The 14,470-nt window shown below is 37.3% G+C and overlaps 1 protein-coding gene across 4 annotated transcripts; it reads left to right on the top strand.

The window, feature by feature from the left end:
• Positions 1-3,526: 3,526 nt before the first annotated feature.
• On the top strand, positions 3,527-13,927 carry LOC101894760 (transcription factor SPT20 homolog). 4 transcript variants are annotated; one of them, XM_059129350.1, is made up of 4 exons: positions 3,527-4,776; positions 7,751-8,590; positions 12,403-12,551; positions 12,642-13,927. In XM_059129350.1, exons 2-4 carry the CDS (start codon positions 7,846-7,848, stop codon positions 13,701-13,703), a joined length of 1,956 nt encoding a protein of 651 aa, XP_058985333.1. In that variant the 5' UTR covers positions 3,527-4,776; positions 7,751-7,845; the 3' UTR covers positions 13,704-13,927. The 4 variants fall into 4 exon arrangements, with proteins under 4 accessions (XP_058985333.1, XP_019893103.1, XP_058985326.1 ...); XM_020037544.2 differs by having other exon boundaries at positions 7,751-8,608; XM_059129343.1 differs by having other exon boundaries at positions 12,403-13,927.
• The last annotated feature ends 543 nt before the right edge of the window (positions 13,928-14,470 follow it).

Here is a 14,470-nt window from a genome sequence, read left to right as displayed (position 1 = left end):
GCTACTAACTTGAAAAGGGTGTTTTTCGGGGGTTCCGCACAACAATGCGTTGAGATGCGTCGAAATGCGAGATTTTGCGAGAGTTTACAATACCAAAAGTGCGGCTACTCAATGCCGGCTTCACATACACCCAAACATGCCGGCATACTTTGCCGGCTATGTCTACGTATTTTACGACTGCATCGGCTGCATTCTTATGGGCCATTGAACGAACGTGTGTGTGTGTCCGACCAGATGGCTGGCTGACTGGCCTTTCGAGGGGCTGCTGGTGGTGGCATTGGCATTGGCAAAATCGAGTGGTGGTAGTTCTACTGGTCTAAATTCCTTTATTTTTGGTGCTCGAGGTAAATGACCTGATTAAATTTTCAATTTTACAGTTAAATACGATAATGAGGTCAAATGAGATGAAATGCATATAAACACAAGAGCACGTACAGGAGGACATACTCCCATACACACACATCTAGATATACATATATGCATGGCTATCTCAAAGTATATACTTAGCCAGGCAGAGAGCTTGTACATACTTATATGCGGACATACATATATATTTAAGTGTTTCGTATCCTTGAAATCATTTGTTGTTGTTGGCTAAATGGACAAATACTAATAATAATAATGATATGGTTGGTGGTTGGATAATGTTGCTGCCGTTGCTGCTTCAGCTTCAAGCACATAATTAACATAGTTTTCTAGCAGTCGTTAATGTGCCGTCTGCCCACTCTGGGGGCCAGTAATGAGGTTGTTTACATTACAACAACACTGTTTAGATTTGTCGTTCGGCAGGTTGGATGTTCGGCAAGCAGTCTGGCAGCTGCTTATTTAGATTTTAATAAGGTAGGTGGTTGGTTGGTTTATTTTTAAGTAGGTGGTAAGTCTATGCGGTGTACATGTGTGTATGTATACGTGTGTGTGTGTGAGTCTGTATATTTTTGGACCTACTTATTATCATAAAGGACATTTGTTGTGGCATTCTGGGCTGATAATCAGATGAGATGTTCTTGTTGTTGTTGCTTGTCGGCCATGACCATGACCCTGACATATAAAACATGACTGGCATACTAATCTTGACAACAAGAACAACAATAAATAATAACCTTAATCTATAATTAATAACAATTATTGGTTTTCGTAGAGTAATACAGGACAGTTCCCGACGAAAAATTTCCTTTAGAAATATAAGAAAATTTTCGACGAAAATTCTCCTCTATTTCTAGAGGAATTTTTTCGACGAAAATTCTCCTCTATTTCTAGAGGAATTTTTTCGACGAAAGTTCTCCTCTATTTCTAGAGGAAATTTTTCGACGAAAATTCTCCTCTATTTCTAGAGGAAATTTTTCGACGAAAATTCTCCTCTATTTCTAGAGGAAATTTTTCGACGAAAATTCTCCTCTATTTCTAGAGGAAATTTTTCGACGAAAATTCTCCTCTATTTCTAGAGGAAATTTTTCGACGAAAATTCTCCTCTATTTCTAGAGGAAATTTTTCGACGAAAATTCTCCTCTATTTCTAGAGGAAATTTTTTGACGAAAAATAGGAGAATTTTCGACGAAAAATTTCCTCTAGAAATATAGGAGAATTTTCGACGAAAAATTTCCTCTAGAAATAAAGGGGAATTTTCGTCGAAAAATTACGTATGGAAATATAGGAGAATTTTCGTCGAAAAATTACGTATGGAAATATAGGAGAATTTTCGTCGAAAAATTACGTATGGAAATATAGGAGAATTTTCGTCGAAAAATTACGTATGGAAATATAGGAGAATTTTCGTCGAAAAATTACGTATGGAAATATAGGAGAATTTTCGTCGAAAAATTACGTATGGAAATATAGGAGAATTTTCGTCGAAAAATTACGTATGGAAATATAGGAGAATTTTCGTCGAAAAATTCCCTAAGGAAATAGTGGAGAATTTTTGTCGAAAAATTCCCTATGGAAATAGTGGAGAATTTTTGTCGAAAAATTCCCTATGGAAATAGCGGAGAATTTTTGTCGAAAAATTCCCTATGGAAATAGTGGAGAATTTTTGTCGAAAATTTTTTTTTTTCGACAAAAAATTTCCTTTAGGAATATAGGAAAATTTTCGTCGAAAAATTTCCTATAGAAATATAGGAAAATCCGGGGAGAATTTTCGTCGAAAATTTGCCTATAGAAATAGCGGAGAATTTTCGTCGAAAATTTCCCTATAGAAATAGCGGAGAATTTTCGTCGAAAATTTCCCTATAGAAATATAGGAGAATTTTCGTCGAAAATTTCCCTATGGAAATAGAGGAGAATTTTAGTCGAAAATTTCCCTATGGAAATAGAGGAGAATTTTTGTCGAAAATTTCACTATGGAAATAGAGGAGAATTTTTGTCGAAAAATTTCCTATGGAAATAGAGGAGAATTTTTGTCGAAAAATTTCCTATGGAAATAGAGGAGAATTTTTGTCGAAAAATTGCTTATAGATATAAGGAGTATGCGGCGTATGATGATACGCTTAATATTCCTCATACGCATAATAGTACTATCTCAATTTTTTTTTATTATTCAAATAAATAGATCGTATAGGTTGTGAAAAAAAAAAAATTTTTCTGTATAAATTTAATTAGTATTTTTTTAAATATATGTATTTCTGTCCATCTTGTATTCCTTTGGTTTATTTATTTTTTTAAAATAAATAATTTTTAAATTATAACATTCGTATCCATATGCCAATGTTTAATTTCCTTCCTGTCTATAAGCCCTTTAAACTGCAATCGACCATAAATTTAACTGTACATAGAAAGTTCTCAACAGAGACATTTTTATTGCAAACAATTAACTAATCAACAAAATAACAAATAATTTTGGCAAAAGATACGAGACGAAAATAGTCGACGGCAATCGTTTGTTAGGAAAGAGAGCAAAACAATTTGTGTTAAATTTTTTTCTGTTAGTATTAAAGAAAACCCTTGGCTAGAAAAATAACTCTCATTACTTTAATAGTATAACAGTAATAACAACAGCAACAACGATAAATACATTCTACTATGATGCTATACTATGTTGATAACAACCATGGAGAGAAAGTTACAATACCAACAAAATATTGAGAGAAAGTCCCATACAAACTAAAACAAAACAAAACGAAGAGTAAAATCATGTTTGTAGTAAATGTAGTGAGCAAGGCAAAGTGAGAAAGAGAGAGAGAGAGTCCATATTTGTCATTGTACTACTATTAATGTATTGTGTGGAGCACTATTTACTCTCTGTGTCTCCCTATGTGTGGTAGAGTACTAGAGAGCAACACACACTTGACGACAAACCCGTGTGGGCAAGTGTATGCCATGTATATATCTATCCCACCTATTTGATAAAGGAAACAACCCAAAATTGCTGTGTGGGACTGAATGGATGGATGGATGGCTGTTTAACTGGCTTGGTTGGCTGGTTGGTTTGGCGACGACGACGATAACGTCCACCTTGTGATGCCAAAAGGATAGACGAGTAAATTGTCTGGCGGTGCCAGTATCAAACTTACGACACACACCATTAGGTGGTGTATAACGGTACTTTTTTCCATTATCTTCGCCCGGTGTCGTCGTCGCCGTTGTGTACAACAAAACTGCCTGGGTTTTTTTTTCGCCATATCCGTCGTTCCCTTTTCTTGTTTGTTTGAGTTCGCCTGGTGATTTTTTTGGCCTGTTGGTTGGGTGTATTATTTTTTTTCCCGTCGACAACCCACAGCCCACGTAGTATTTCGTAGGGACATTAAGGCAGAAATTGAGGCTTTTTTGCCACCAAAAAAAAAAAAAGAAGAACACACACAGGAAAACTTGCAGGACGAGAAATAGGGAAATCTACACCGTCGTTGTATTGACGCATTGCCGCCCAGTGCATGGGACAAAGACTGAGACGGCCCTTGTAAAGGGCGGGGGGGCACAACGGCCAATATGTGGGTCTGTGGCGTTTAGTGTACGGTTGTGAAAATCACCACAGAACCGGCATTGAATTTAAAGACCCCCAAAATTATGGGAAATTTAAGAAACGAGTATTGAGTGTTGCAGCTTTGCCTTGAATCCTTACAGAAGTGCATTCCAGATGGCATTGATGGCGGCCACCATGTGAATACAAATCAAGGGCTATGGGTTACGTTTACACACAACAACAACAACAACGACATCGGCTCACAGCGCGACCAGCAGAGCGTTGTTGTGATTGCGGGTGCTGGCTGCACTGCACAGCACAGCGAATGAGTAACGCGAAAGTGAGTGTGAGTACCACAGGCAAGGCAGTGTAAACTTTCATCATCATCGTTCGTCGGCTGTAGTCGTGTGTGGCAAGTGGCAAGTAAAACACCAAAAGGAGGTGCATTCAATTCAGTCCCACTACGAGAAGGCCAAAGAACAACAAAGTGCATTGAAATGCAAAAGGCATTCCCCCAAATATGAAACAGAAAACAAAAAAAAAATCCAGTCCATCCATATATCCTGGAGTACACACACACACACCCAAACCCCAAATATTATTTGCCACATTCATTGATTCCACGACGCAACGAAAAAAAAATTCACACAACTGAAAAAAATAAAATAAAACTCAACAGAAACTGTGTCTAAAGATTTAAAATATTGGTCAGTGCGGAACAAAGCGTAACAAAAATAAAACCGACAAAAATCAAAACGGGGAATACAAGAAAAGAAAAGTGTTGTATCTTAAAAAAAAAAAAAAACAATAAAAAATCGAGAAATATTTTTATGCAAACACCAAATTTATGCAATATGGCTAAAATGTTTGCCAACAACAGGAAGGTGAGTGAGTTCAGGACATGAAAAAAAAACAGGCTACCATTTTCCATTTTTTGTAAAAAATCAATAAACCAATAAAAACAGCTGCTAATTGTTTTTTTGCTCTTCACTAATTAAAAATTTTAAATAAAATAAATTAATTTCCTATATTCTTTTGAAATTAAAAACAAAAAAAATAAAATTTTCACTTTTTTTCAATTTCATATACAACTATTTTTTTGGTTTTCTTTGCCAGCCTAGAACAATAGATTCATGATTTTTTGCGATATTTTTACCGCAAAAAATGAATAGAAATACTTGAAAATATTATTGGAAATTTTTGGAATACTTTCTTCATTTTTAGATATAGCAAGTGCTATAGATTCGCCTACTTGTTTCGCAATTATGGCAGATATGTGACCTTTGTTGTTGAGGTACCAGAACGCGTTGGCAGATATCTATCATTTTCACAACACATTTTGCGTTAGCAAAAATGTTTGAATGCGTGAAATTTGAAGAGAGTTTGATGCTTATGCCGTGTTTTATTAGCGTTTTGTTTTTCAAAAGTTTGAACCCTTTGTGTGGGAAGTACCAGAAAGAGTGCGCCGATATATCCCATTTTCACAGCCGATTTTGTGTTAGAAAAATAATGGTATGTGTGAAAGTTGAAGAGAACCGGATGTTTATATCGGATTTTATGATCTTTTTGGTTATTCAAAATTTTGACCCTTTTGTGGGGGTGGTACTTGATGAAGTAACCTAGAACTGATGCAAATATAAGGATTTGCAAAGTTGGAGCGAAATCGGATTATCCTTTCTCTCTCTCTGCGCAGTAAAATATTTTTTTGAAACCTTTTGTGGGGGAAGTACAAGAAGGAGTGGACCGATATTCCCCATCTCTGAACCCAATCTAAGTTTGATAATAATATAACGATGTACCAAGTTTGGATCAAATCGGATTCTCCCTTCGAGCGTTATCGTGCGCACCAGCCGGACTGACAGACGGACGGAAATCTCTAAATCGACTCCAAATACCCTGAAACAGATTTCTGATGTAAGAGTTCGATTGCCTTCATATTACACAAATCACAAAATTTCCATCAACACAGGATCTGTTACAACGATGGTAGAGTTCCAACCACTCCTTCTGGTACCTCCTCCAGAAAGGATCAACATTTTGAATAACCAAGAAGCACATAAAACGCGAAATTAAGATCCGATTTCATTCACACTTGACACATCTCAATATTTCCATCAACACAAGATCTGTTATAAAGATCGGAAATCGGATCATTCTTTCTAGTACCTGCCCCACAAAGGGTTAAACTTTTGAATAACCAAATCGATTATAAGATCCGAAATAAGAATCCGCTTCTTTTTTTTTGTAATATAAGTCGGCAAAACCGACATATAGTTTTTAAACTCGTTTTAACTAAAACAAATAAAAAGCAGTTAAGTTTAGACGGGCCGTACTATTAATACCCTCCACGACTGAAGGATCTTGAATAATTTTAAAAAAAATCTGTCGAAAAATATCACTGAAATGAAAACCGTTATATGGGGGATATACGAAGGCATGGACCTGCATAAGTAATTTTTTCATAATTTTTAACTTAAAATCCGAAATTTTAAACAATTCCGGTCAAAAATTTCGCTAAATTCATCAAAATACCGAATATCGGGAGGTACCGTTATGTGGGGGATACACGATATCGTGGACCTAAATAGACTATTTCTTTCCAGAAACCAAACTTCTCAGAAGGAACTCCTTGGGAGGATTTTCAAATAATTCCATTAAAAAATTTAGCTACAATCCTCAAAATATCGGGAGGTGCGGTCATATGGGGGATATACGATATAGTCGACCTAAATGGACAATTATCTTAAAGGGGGTAAAGTAGTCAGAAGGAACTTGAAAAATGTGCCTAAAATTATCAGAATACCGAATATCGGGAGTACCTTTATATGGGGGTCATACAATATCGTGGACTGATATAGCCCATTGTCGAACTTGACCTGCCTGCACACAAAAGACTGATGTCTGCAAAATTTTAGCTTCCTGTCTTAAGTCGTTTTGACTATAGCGCGATTAAAACAGACGGACAGTCTGTCTGTGATCAAGAATACTTATACTTTGTTAGGTCTAAAATTATTATTTCGATGAGCAACAAACGGAATGACGAACTTAATAAACCCTACATATTATGTATGGTAGATGGTATAAAAAATATATTTTTTTAATAAACCTATGTGCTATTAGAAAAATATATATTTTCTTTAATATATTTCCCATAAATCAAATTTACCATTTTTAACATGGCAACCCTGTTCATTTGCTCTTCAGTTTCCCCGATTCTCTTTTAGTCAATACATTTTGTATCAAAAATAACTGTAATCAGCTCAAAACAACTACTCTCAATGCCCAAGTAAACGGCTCTCCCTCTCTCTCTATCTCTCTAATTTGTCTCTGAGCAAATGTTTTGTTTGCATTGTAGTAGAAAATTTGTGTGTTGTTGCATTCCTATAAGGAATTTCACTTTTTATTTTGCCAATACACAAATACACACACACACGGAACTCTCACTTAAACACAAGTCCTCGGATGTGTAGTATTTGGTAGTTGTTTCGGAAGGACTACAACAAATGGGCTGTGGGTTTGTTGCTGACCACCAACAATTGAGAGAGAGAGTGAGAGAGAGCAACAACGTTCTGAGTACTAAATGACTACCAATTGGACCCAGTCTTATTAGCAATGATAATAAACCCTGCTACGCTCTGGTTTTGTTTATGTTTTATGGTCAAAATGCCGCCGGATTTGTATTGTGTGGGAATTTGGAAATGTTTGAAGTATTTAAATTGCCAAAAGAGTAAATTAATTTGTAATTATGATTTTAATTCACTTAGATTGTGATTATGATGACGTAGGTGAGAAGAGTGACTTTCGTTTTTTTTTTTAATTTATCTAAAATATCTTCTCCTTTTTTTTCTTTCTTTTCAGAATTTAACGCAATATTTTTATTACAATTTTATGCTGCATGCAATCCCATTGACATTTCTTAGAATTATACAAAACAAAAAATTACTTAAGGAAAAATGAACTTTTCACCGTTTGGTAATCCATTTCCCGGTTCCATACCGGGTATAGCCCAGTTTACCACCACCACAACACCATTGGTATCCACGGCAACCTCGGCTGCGGCAGTGGCCACGGTAACATCAACGGCAACATTGCAACAGCAGCAACAGGATACGGCTGCAGCTGCTGCTGCTGTGGCGGCGGCCACCAATCGTTACCAGCAGCAGCAACAGCAACAACAACAGCAGCAGCAGCAACAACAACAGCAACAAAGTACCTCTACAATTAGTATGACCCATTTCAATCAACCTGCCATACAAGTTGCTACCGCCACCGCTTTGCCAACCGCCAAGTTCCGCACAAACAACGATGGTGGTGGTGATGGTGATAAATACAATGGCCACATGGTTACCCTGACAACGACGGGAACACCTGGAACTGTTAGCGGAAATCAGCAGCAGCAACAGCAACAACAACAGCAGCAGGCCCAGCAACAGCAACAACAAACCACACAATATACCGCCACCATACCCGCCTATAATCAACAAACCGAAGATAAACGTTTGGTCCAGGCCGCCATTGCTTATCCCCAGAGTACAATAACCGCTTCCACATCAGCAGCAGCCGCTGCCACCGCCCTGGGTCTACAACAGGCCCAACTGCAACCGGGCACCTCAACGCAAACAACGCAACTGCATACCCAGCTGACGGCGCCGCAGGAGTTAACTCAGGATCTCTGCAATGCCATATTGCAACAACAAGGTGTGGATTCAAAACGTGGTGAGTTATAATAGTCTAAGACCGGCGAGGGCAATAGAGATAGAGAATAGCAAGATAAAATGAAGAACAATATCGGTTCGTATCGAGGGGAATGACAGGTGTACGGACAAACAAATGACGGGAGCCATTGATAGTTGCTCGATTCCAGAACCTGCAAGAATTTTTCGATGTTATAAAAAATCGGTTATTTTAGTAAAATTTTTACATTCTTGCAGGTTCCGGAACGGAGCAAATCTTTGCAAGAAAAAATGCTTCAGGTGAATGTCCGCATTAGGTGCCATGCTCCTAGAAGTCGACAGGAGGTCCTAGGGGTCCTTACGAACGTCTTTTATTTAGGATATAATCTGTTCGTAGAAGACCCTTTAGGAAGCCCTTAGCAGCTCTCCCAACCCTTGAAGGTATTAAGGACGTCCTTTAATTATGAAATATATATTCAAATGCTGTACTCTCTCCAGAAGATCTATAGGGACATTTCCCCATTAGGTGTCCTGCTTCTAGAAGTCGACAGAAGGTTCTAGAAGTCCTTACGAATATATTTTATTTGGAATAAAATCTGTCATTAGAATACACTTTGAGAAGCCTTTAGTGGTTCTCTTATTCGTTGAAGGTATATGGGGTATCCTTTTCTATGGGATACATTAAGATGCCGTACTCTCCCTAACCACCTCCCTCTCATACTCTCTCCACAACAACTTCAAGGGAATTTCCCCATCAGATGCCCTGCTTCTCTAGACTCTCTTCGAAAGGGTATCTATCTCTGAAAGAAAAATATGTAAAATCTTCTAATAACCTTTATAGACCTACCATCTTCCTTTAAGGGGTCTATCATCTCCATAAGATTTTCAGTAGGCTGATTTTTTCTGTATGGTCTTCGGTGGCATTTCAACCCGAAAATGCATTTATGTTATGATTTATATGTAGGATACTTTCATCCCCTCTAAGACCTTATACTTAAAAAACTTCAATTTCCTTGTCATAAAGATATTCAGAAGGCCTTATAGCTCTGGAAGTTCCCTATCTCTTGAAGACGTTTACTAGGCCTTCCTAACGTTTACTAGGGGTCCCTTAAGAATTATCCTACTTCATGAAGTGCTTAGAAGAATTCCAGAAGACATTTAGTGTAAAACACACTCCCTCTTGAAGACCTATTGGGCGCCTCCTATCTCTTTAAGAACATCAGGAGATTTACTTTGTCTCAAAGACTTTTTGTCCCTTCAATGCCCTCAAGAAGACTCTAATATCCTAAAGACGTACAATAGGCCTTCACCGCCAGTATACTTTTACGAAATCTACTCCTTCAGAAGGCCTTCTTCTTCTCTACTTCTTTCGAGTGTCATTTAAGAATTCTCCTACATCTTAATATAATTCAGAAAATATTCAAAAGGTTTCCCATATCTGGTCATTAAAGAGATATTCCAGATATATCCTTCCCGAAGCTCTTCAAGTCATAAAAGGCATACTAAAATCTTCTTAGGGATATTATCCAGAAGATTTTCTCTCTCTGAATGTCCTCTGGCAAAATTTTTTCGAAGGACTTCAGGAGCTCATATATATTAAAGACATTAAGGGCTAAGGTTATTTTCAGAAGACATTCATGAGAATTTCCTCCACTTGAAAACCTACAGGGGGTCTTCTATCTGTTTCGACTTCAGGCGGTTTCCTTTGTCCTATATACCTCCATAATGCCAGACTTTCAGGAGGTCACCTATTTTTTAAATGTATTTTCGGAATTCTCCTACTTCTCGAAGGCCTAAATAGAATTTCTATTTACAAGACCTTTATCTTCAGAACACCTTCATAAGGTTTCCCATCTCTGACACATTAAAGAGATAAAGTCCTCATGAAGATCTTCTAGAGATAAAAATCCTTCCCAAAGCTCTTCAAGACATTAAAGTCATCCTGAAATTGTAGAAAGATATTATCCAAAAGGTGTTTGAGATGTGGAAATTCTTCTGAATGTCGTCTGGAGAAATTGCTCCGAAGGTCTTTAGAAGCTCTCGTTTATTAAAGATCTTTAGATAAAGACCTCATGAAGATCTTTAAAGGATAAGAAGTCTTTCATCAACCTCTTTAAGACTCTTTCATATATTGAAGATCTTTATGGGAATGGTTATCTTCAGAAGACATTCAGGAGACCTTCTTCCTCTTGAAAACCTGGAAGTCTCCTATCTGTTTCGACTTCAGGAGGTTTCCTTTGTCCTAAATACCTTTAGAACCTTTTGAGGGCCTTTTCGGAAGCCTCCTAAATAATTTATAATTATGAGCCCTTCATCTTCAGGACACCTTCCAAAGGTTTTCCATCGCAAACGTATTTAAGAAAGAAAGACCTCATTGAGAAAGAAACATTTATAGAAAGGCTCCAAGACAAAGAAGCCATCCTGGAAGTGTGTCATCCAATTCCGGAGATGGAAAATCTCCTAAGTGTCTTCTGTAGAAACTCTCCCAAAGTCCTTTAGGAGCTCTTATATTTTGACGACTTTCAGGACATGTTTATCTTCTGAAGACATTTAAGAGGTCTTCTGAAGATAACCATGTCCATCTCCTGAAAGTCGTCAAAATATATGTTCGATCTTTGTAAAACCATCTGCAGAATGTCCATCTCCAAGACACCTTTACGAGGTCTTTATTTCCAGGAGATTTTCTTGGGAAACCTAAAACATGAGGTGTTTATCTTTTCTAAGCCTACAGGACACACCATGTATATGTCTTGAAGATTTTCACGGCAATTTCAATTTCGAAAAGACTTTTGGAAGGTGTTTATTTTCAAGGAACTTTCAGAAGGACCATTTGGAGAATACCTACAGAAGGTTTTCCAACATTTTCCCTTATTACTTAGAACTCTTTTAGAATGTCTTCAGGCTGTTTTTCATCGATAGAAGATGGTAGACATACTTAGGTCGACTTTTGAATAATCTGTTAATCGAATTTTGGTGCTGAAAATCTTAGTTGTCGAAATTGATATCAATTCCCGATTTTTGTAACATCGATTATTTGCAGCCTTTTCATTTTTATCATCATTTAAAAGTGCTCTGTTCTAGAAACTGCAAGAATCTTCAAGTTTCAATATTTGTTCGATATCACAAAGGAAACATCGATTATCGTTTATAAAATTTGTACATGCTTGCAGTTCTAGAACAGAGCAAAAGTTTTAAGGTTGTCTTCCGTTATCAGTTTTTTTTCTCAATAGAAGACGGTAGGGACACATAGGTCGACTTTTGAATAATCTATTAAAATTTGTTTAAAACGTCCAAAGTCGAAGTCAATAACCGATTTTACGATAACCGAATTTCCCTTTATGGTTCAGAAAAAAATTGCATAAATAGTAGATTCTAGCAGGCCCTGGATCAGGCATTGGCTATGGTACATATTCGATTTCTTGCAATCAATTTTTATATGATAGTTTTTTTGGTAGGTTATTGCAGTAAAAAGTTTTACATTCTTGTCAAAGAGAAAATCTTTCATAGGTTTCTGAGATATTGGCGCCCAACGTTTCGTTTAAATTTTATTGATTACTTTTTGGGTGATCTCAGTCGTGTTTGGAATACGCTGTTTCAACTACAAAAACTAAAGTGTAATAATGTTAGAACAGTCTGCATTCTTGGGATATTGGCGCCCAACGTTGTAAAACGCCCTTTGATAAAATCTGTTTTTAAATATCCCTGATAACCCTTCGACATCTAGAGTTTTCTAGGGACTTTTTTACAAAGGACAGTTGTTTTTTTTTTTTCAATTTTTTCCATTATCTTCAAATACTAAATTCTCTCTTTTTTCTCTTATCTCCCTCCCCTCCGCAGTGTTACAAAATACCTCATGGCAATCGCTGACGCCCGGCACCACAGTTGCCGATTATTTATCACATCTTCCGGCAAATACGCTGCCCCTATCGTTGCATCATTTTTTAAAATATTCCGCTGAAAATATTAAAAAAGAAAATCAAAATGTAGTAAGTACTGAAACTGAAATGACAGTTGCCAGTTCAGACAAACAAGCAACTGCAGCGGGCATCAATTATTTTCTTTTCGAACTTCCCCAGGTCTTACAGGTACAAACGGGACCAGCACTGGGTTTAAATACGATAACGGGGTCGACGACCATAACAATACCTCAGCAGCAGTTGCAACAGGTAACGGCAACGTTACAGGATCAGCAACAGCAGCAACAACAACAACAGCAGCAGCAACAACAAACGGTGGCTGGGGTATTGCAGGCAGCCAGCCAGTTGCAAAGCCAAGTCTCGGTGGGCAGTCTCACCGGAGCCATACAGACGCTGCAGCAAGCCACCACAAGTGGCCTAGCGGCGGCACCACAACCCCAAGCCACAACTTCCACCGGTACCGGCACCACGACAAAACGCAAGAAACGAAAAAAGCGTGTCAAGGAACGTAAACCCAAGCCACGTCCCGGTGAAGTCCGTCTGATCACAGCCCTCGATGGCAGTCCCCTGTACATGTGTCCCGAATGTCAAGTCTGTTATCCCGAACCTGAGCTGCTGGAAATCCATTTGGTTGGCCACAATGCCGAACGACGTTATATCTGTGATATTTGTCAAGCCACGCTAAAACGAAAGGATCATTTGACGCGTCACAAACAATCTCACAATCCTGAGCGACCCTTTATCTGTACCGTTTGCCTGAAGGCATTCAAGCGGAAAGAACAGTTGAGCCTGCATTTTGTCATACATTCGGGCGAAAAGCGACATTTGTGTCAGGAATGTGGCAAAGGATTCTATCGCAAGGATCATTTAAGGAAGCACACACGATCGCATATTGCGCGGCGGGTCAAGGCGGAGTTGACGTTACAGAATGAAAGTGAAAATGGTACAAGTATGTTGCAACCGGTTGCGGGGGCATTGGCGGCGGTACAAGCAACGTTACAACAAGTACAACAACAGCAGCAGCAACAACAGCAACAGTCTCAAAATCAACAGCAGCAGCAGCAGCAGCAACAACAGACCTCACAAACTCAGCAACAACAACAACAGCAAGTTCAACAAATACAAACCCAACAACTGCAGCAGCATCATGTGGTTGTCACGCAACAGCAGCAACAGCAACAACAGAATCCTCAACAGCAACAAATGCAAATGCCTAATTAGCCCCCACCTGGTGGGGGCGGGGGAGGCAGCGTCACACAACAGGAATTTTGTAAAGTTAGTTAGTGTTGTTTTCCCTCTCGCCCTCTCCTAAGTTTTCCACTGTACATTTGTTAAATAATTAAGTTAAGGGAAATTAGGTCTATTTGTGTTTGCCATTTTTTTGCTCGAAGTATACGATATCCAGAGAGAACTTCGAAACAAATATTTCTGATAGGGTTCCGACAAAAAAAAAAACACTATAGAATACAAAATGTGATTGTGCTATGAAAACATTTTTCTGAATTATTCAGTTATTCCGAATTTACAATTATCAATATTCGAAAATATTTCAAAAAAAATTTCAAATCACATTGAAAAAAAAAAAAGAATTATTTAAAAAAAAAAACTAAATATGATGGTCTTTCAAAAAAAATATTTTTTCAAAAAGCCAAATTTAAAAATGCAAATCTCATAATTTTTCAAAAAAAATATTTTTATTAAAAAAAAATTGAAATCTGAAAATCTTTCGAAAAAAATATTTTTAAAAATCCATATTTGAAAAAATGTGTATAATGGATTCAAACTTTCAAAAAAAAAAAATTAAATCTGTTGGTCTTTCATAAAAATATAAATTTTTAAAAAGCCATATTTGATAGTCCACCGAAAACATATGTGCAATGGATTCAAATTTTGAAAAAACGTATGTCTCATAATTTTTCGAAAAAATAATTTAAAAAAAAAATCGGAAACTGAAAAACTTTCGAAAAAAATATTTTTAAAAATCCATA

The sequence above is a fragment of the Musca domestica genome, unplaced genomic scaffold (genome assembly GCF_030504385.1).
Source record: "Musca domestica strain aabys unplaced genomic scaffold, Musca_domestica.polishedcontigs.V.1.1 107, whole genome shotgun sequence".
In the NCBI taxonomy this organism is placed as follows: Eukaryota; Metazoa; Arthropoda; class Insecta; order Diptera; family Muscidae; genus Musca; species Musca domestica.
The sequence above is the reverse complement of the archived record's forward strand: the minus strand, read 5'-3'. Positions and strand labels throughout refer to the sequence as shown.

Excerpts from the sequence above, each read along its gene's own strand:
- LOC101894760 (XM_020037542.2), top strand. The coding sequence starts at position 7,846 with ATGAACTTTTCACCGTTTGGTAATCCATTTCCCGGTTCCATACCGGGT. Across the intron at positions 8,609-12,402 it reads AGGTGTGGATTCAAAACGTG|TGTTACAAAATACCTCATGG; the intron begins GTGAGTTATAAT and ends TCCCCTCCGCAG.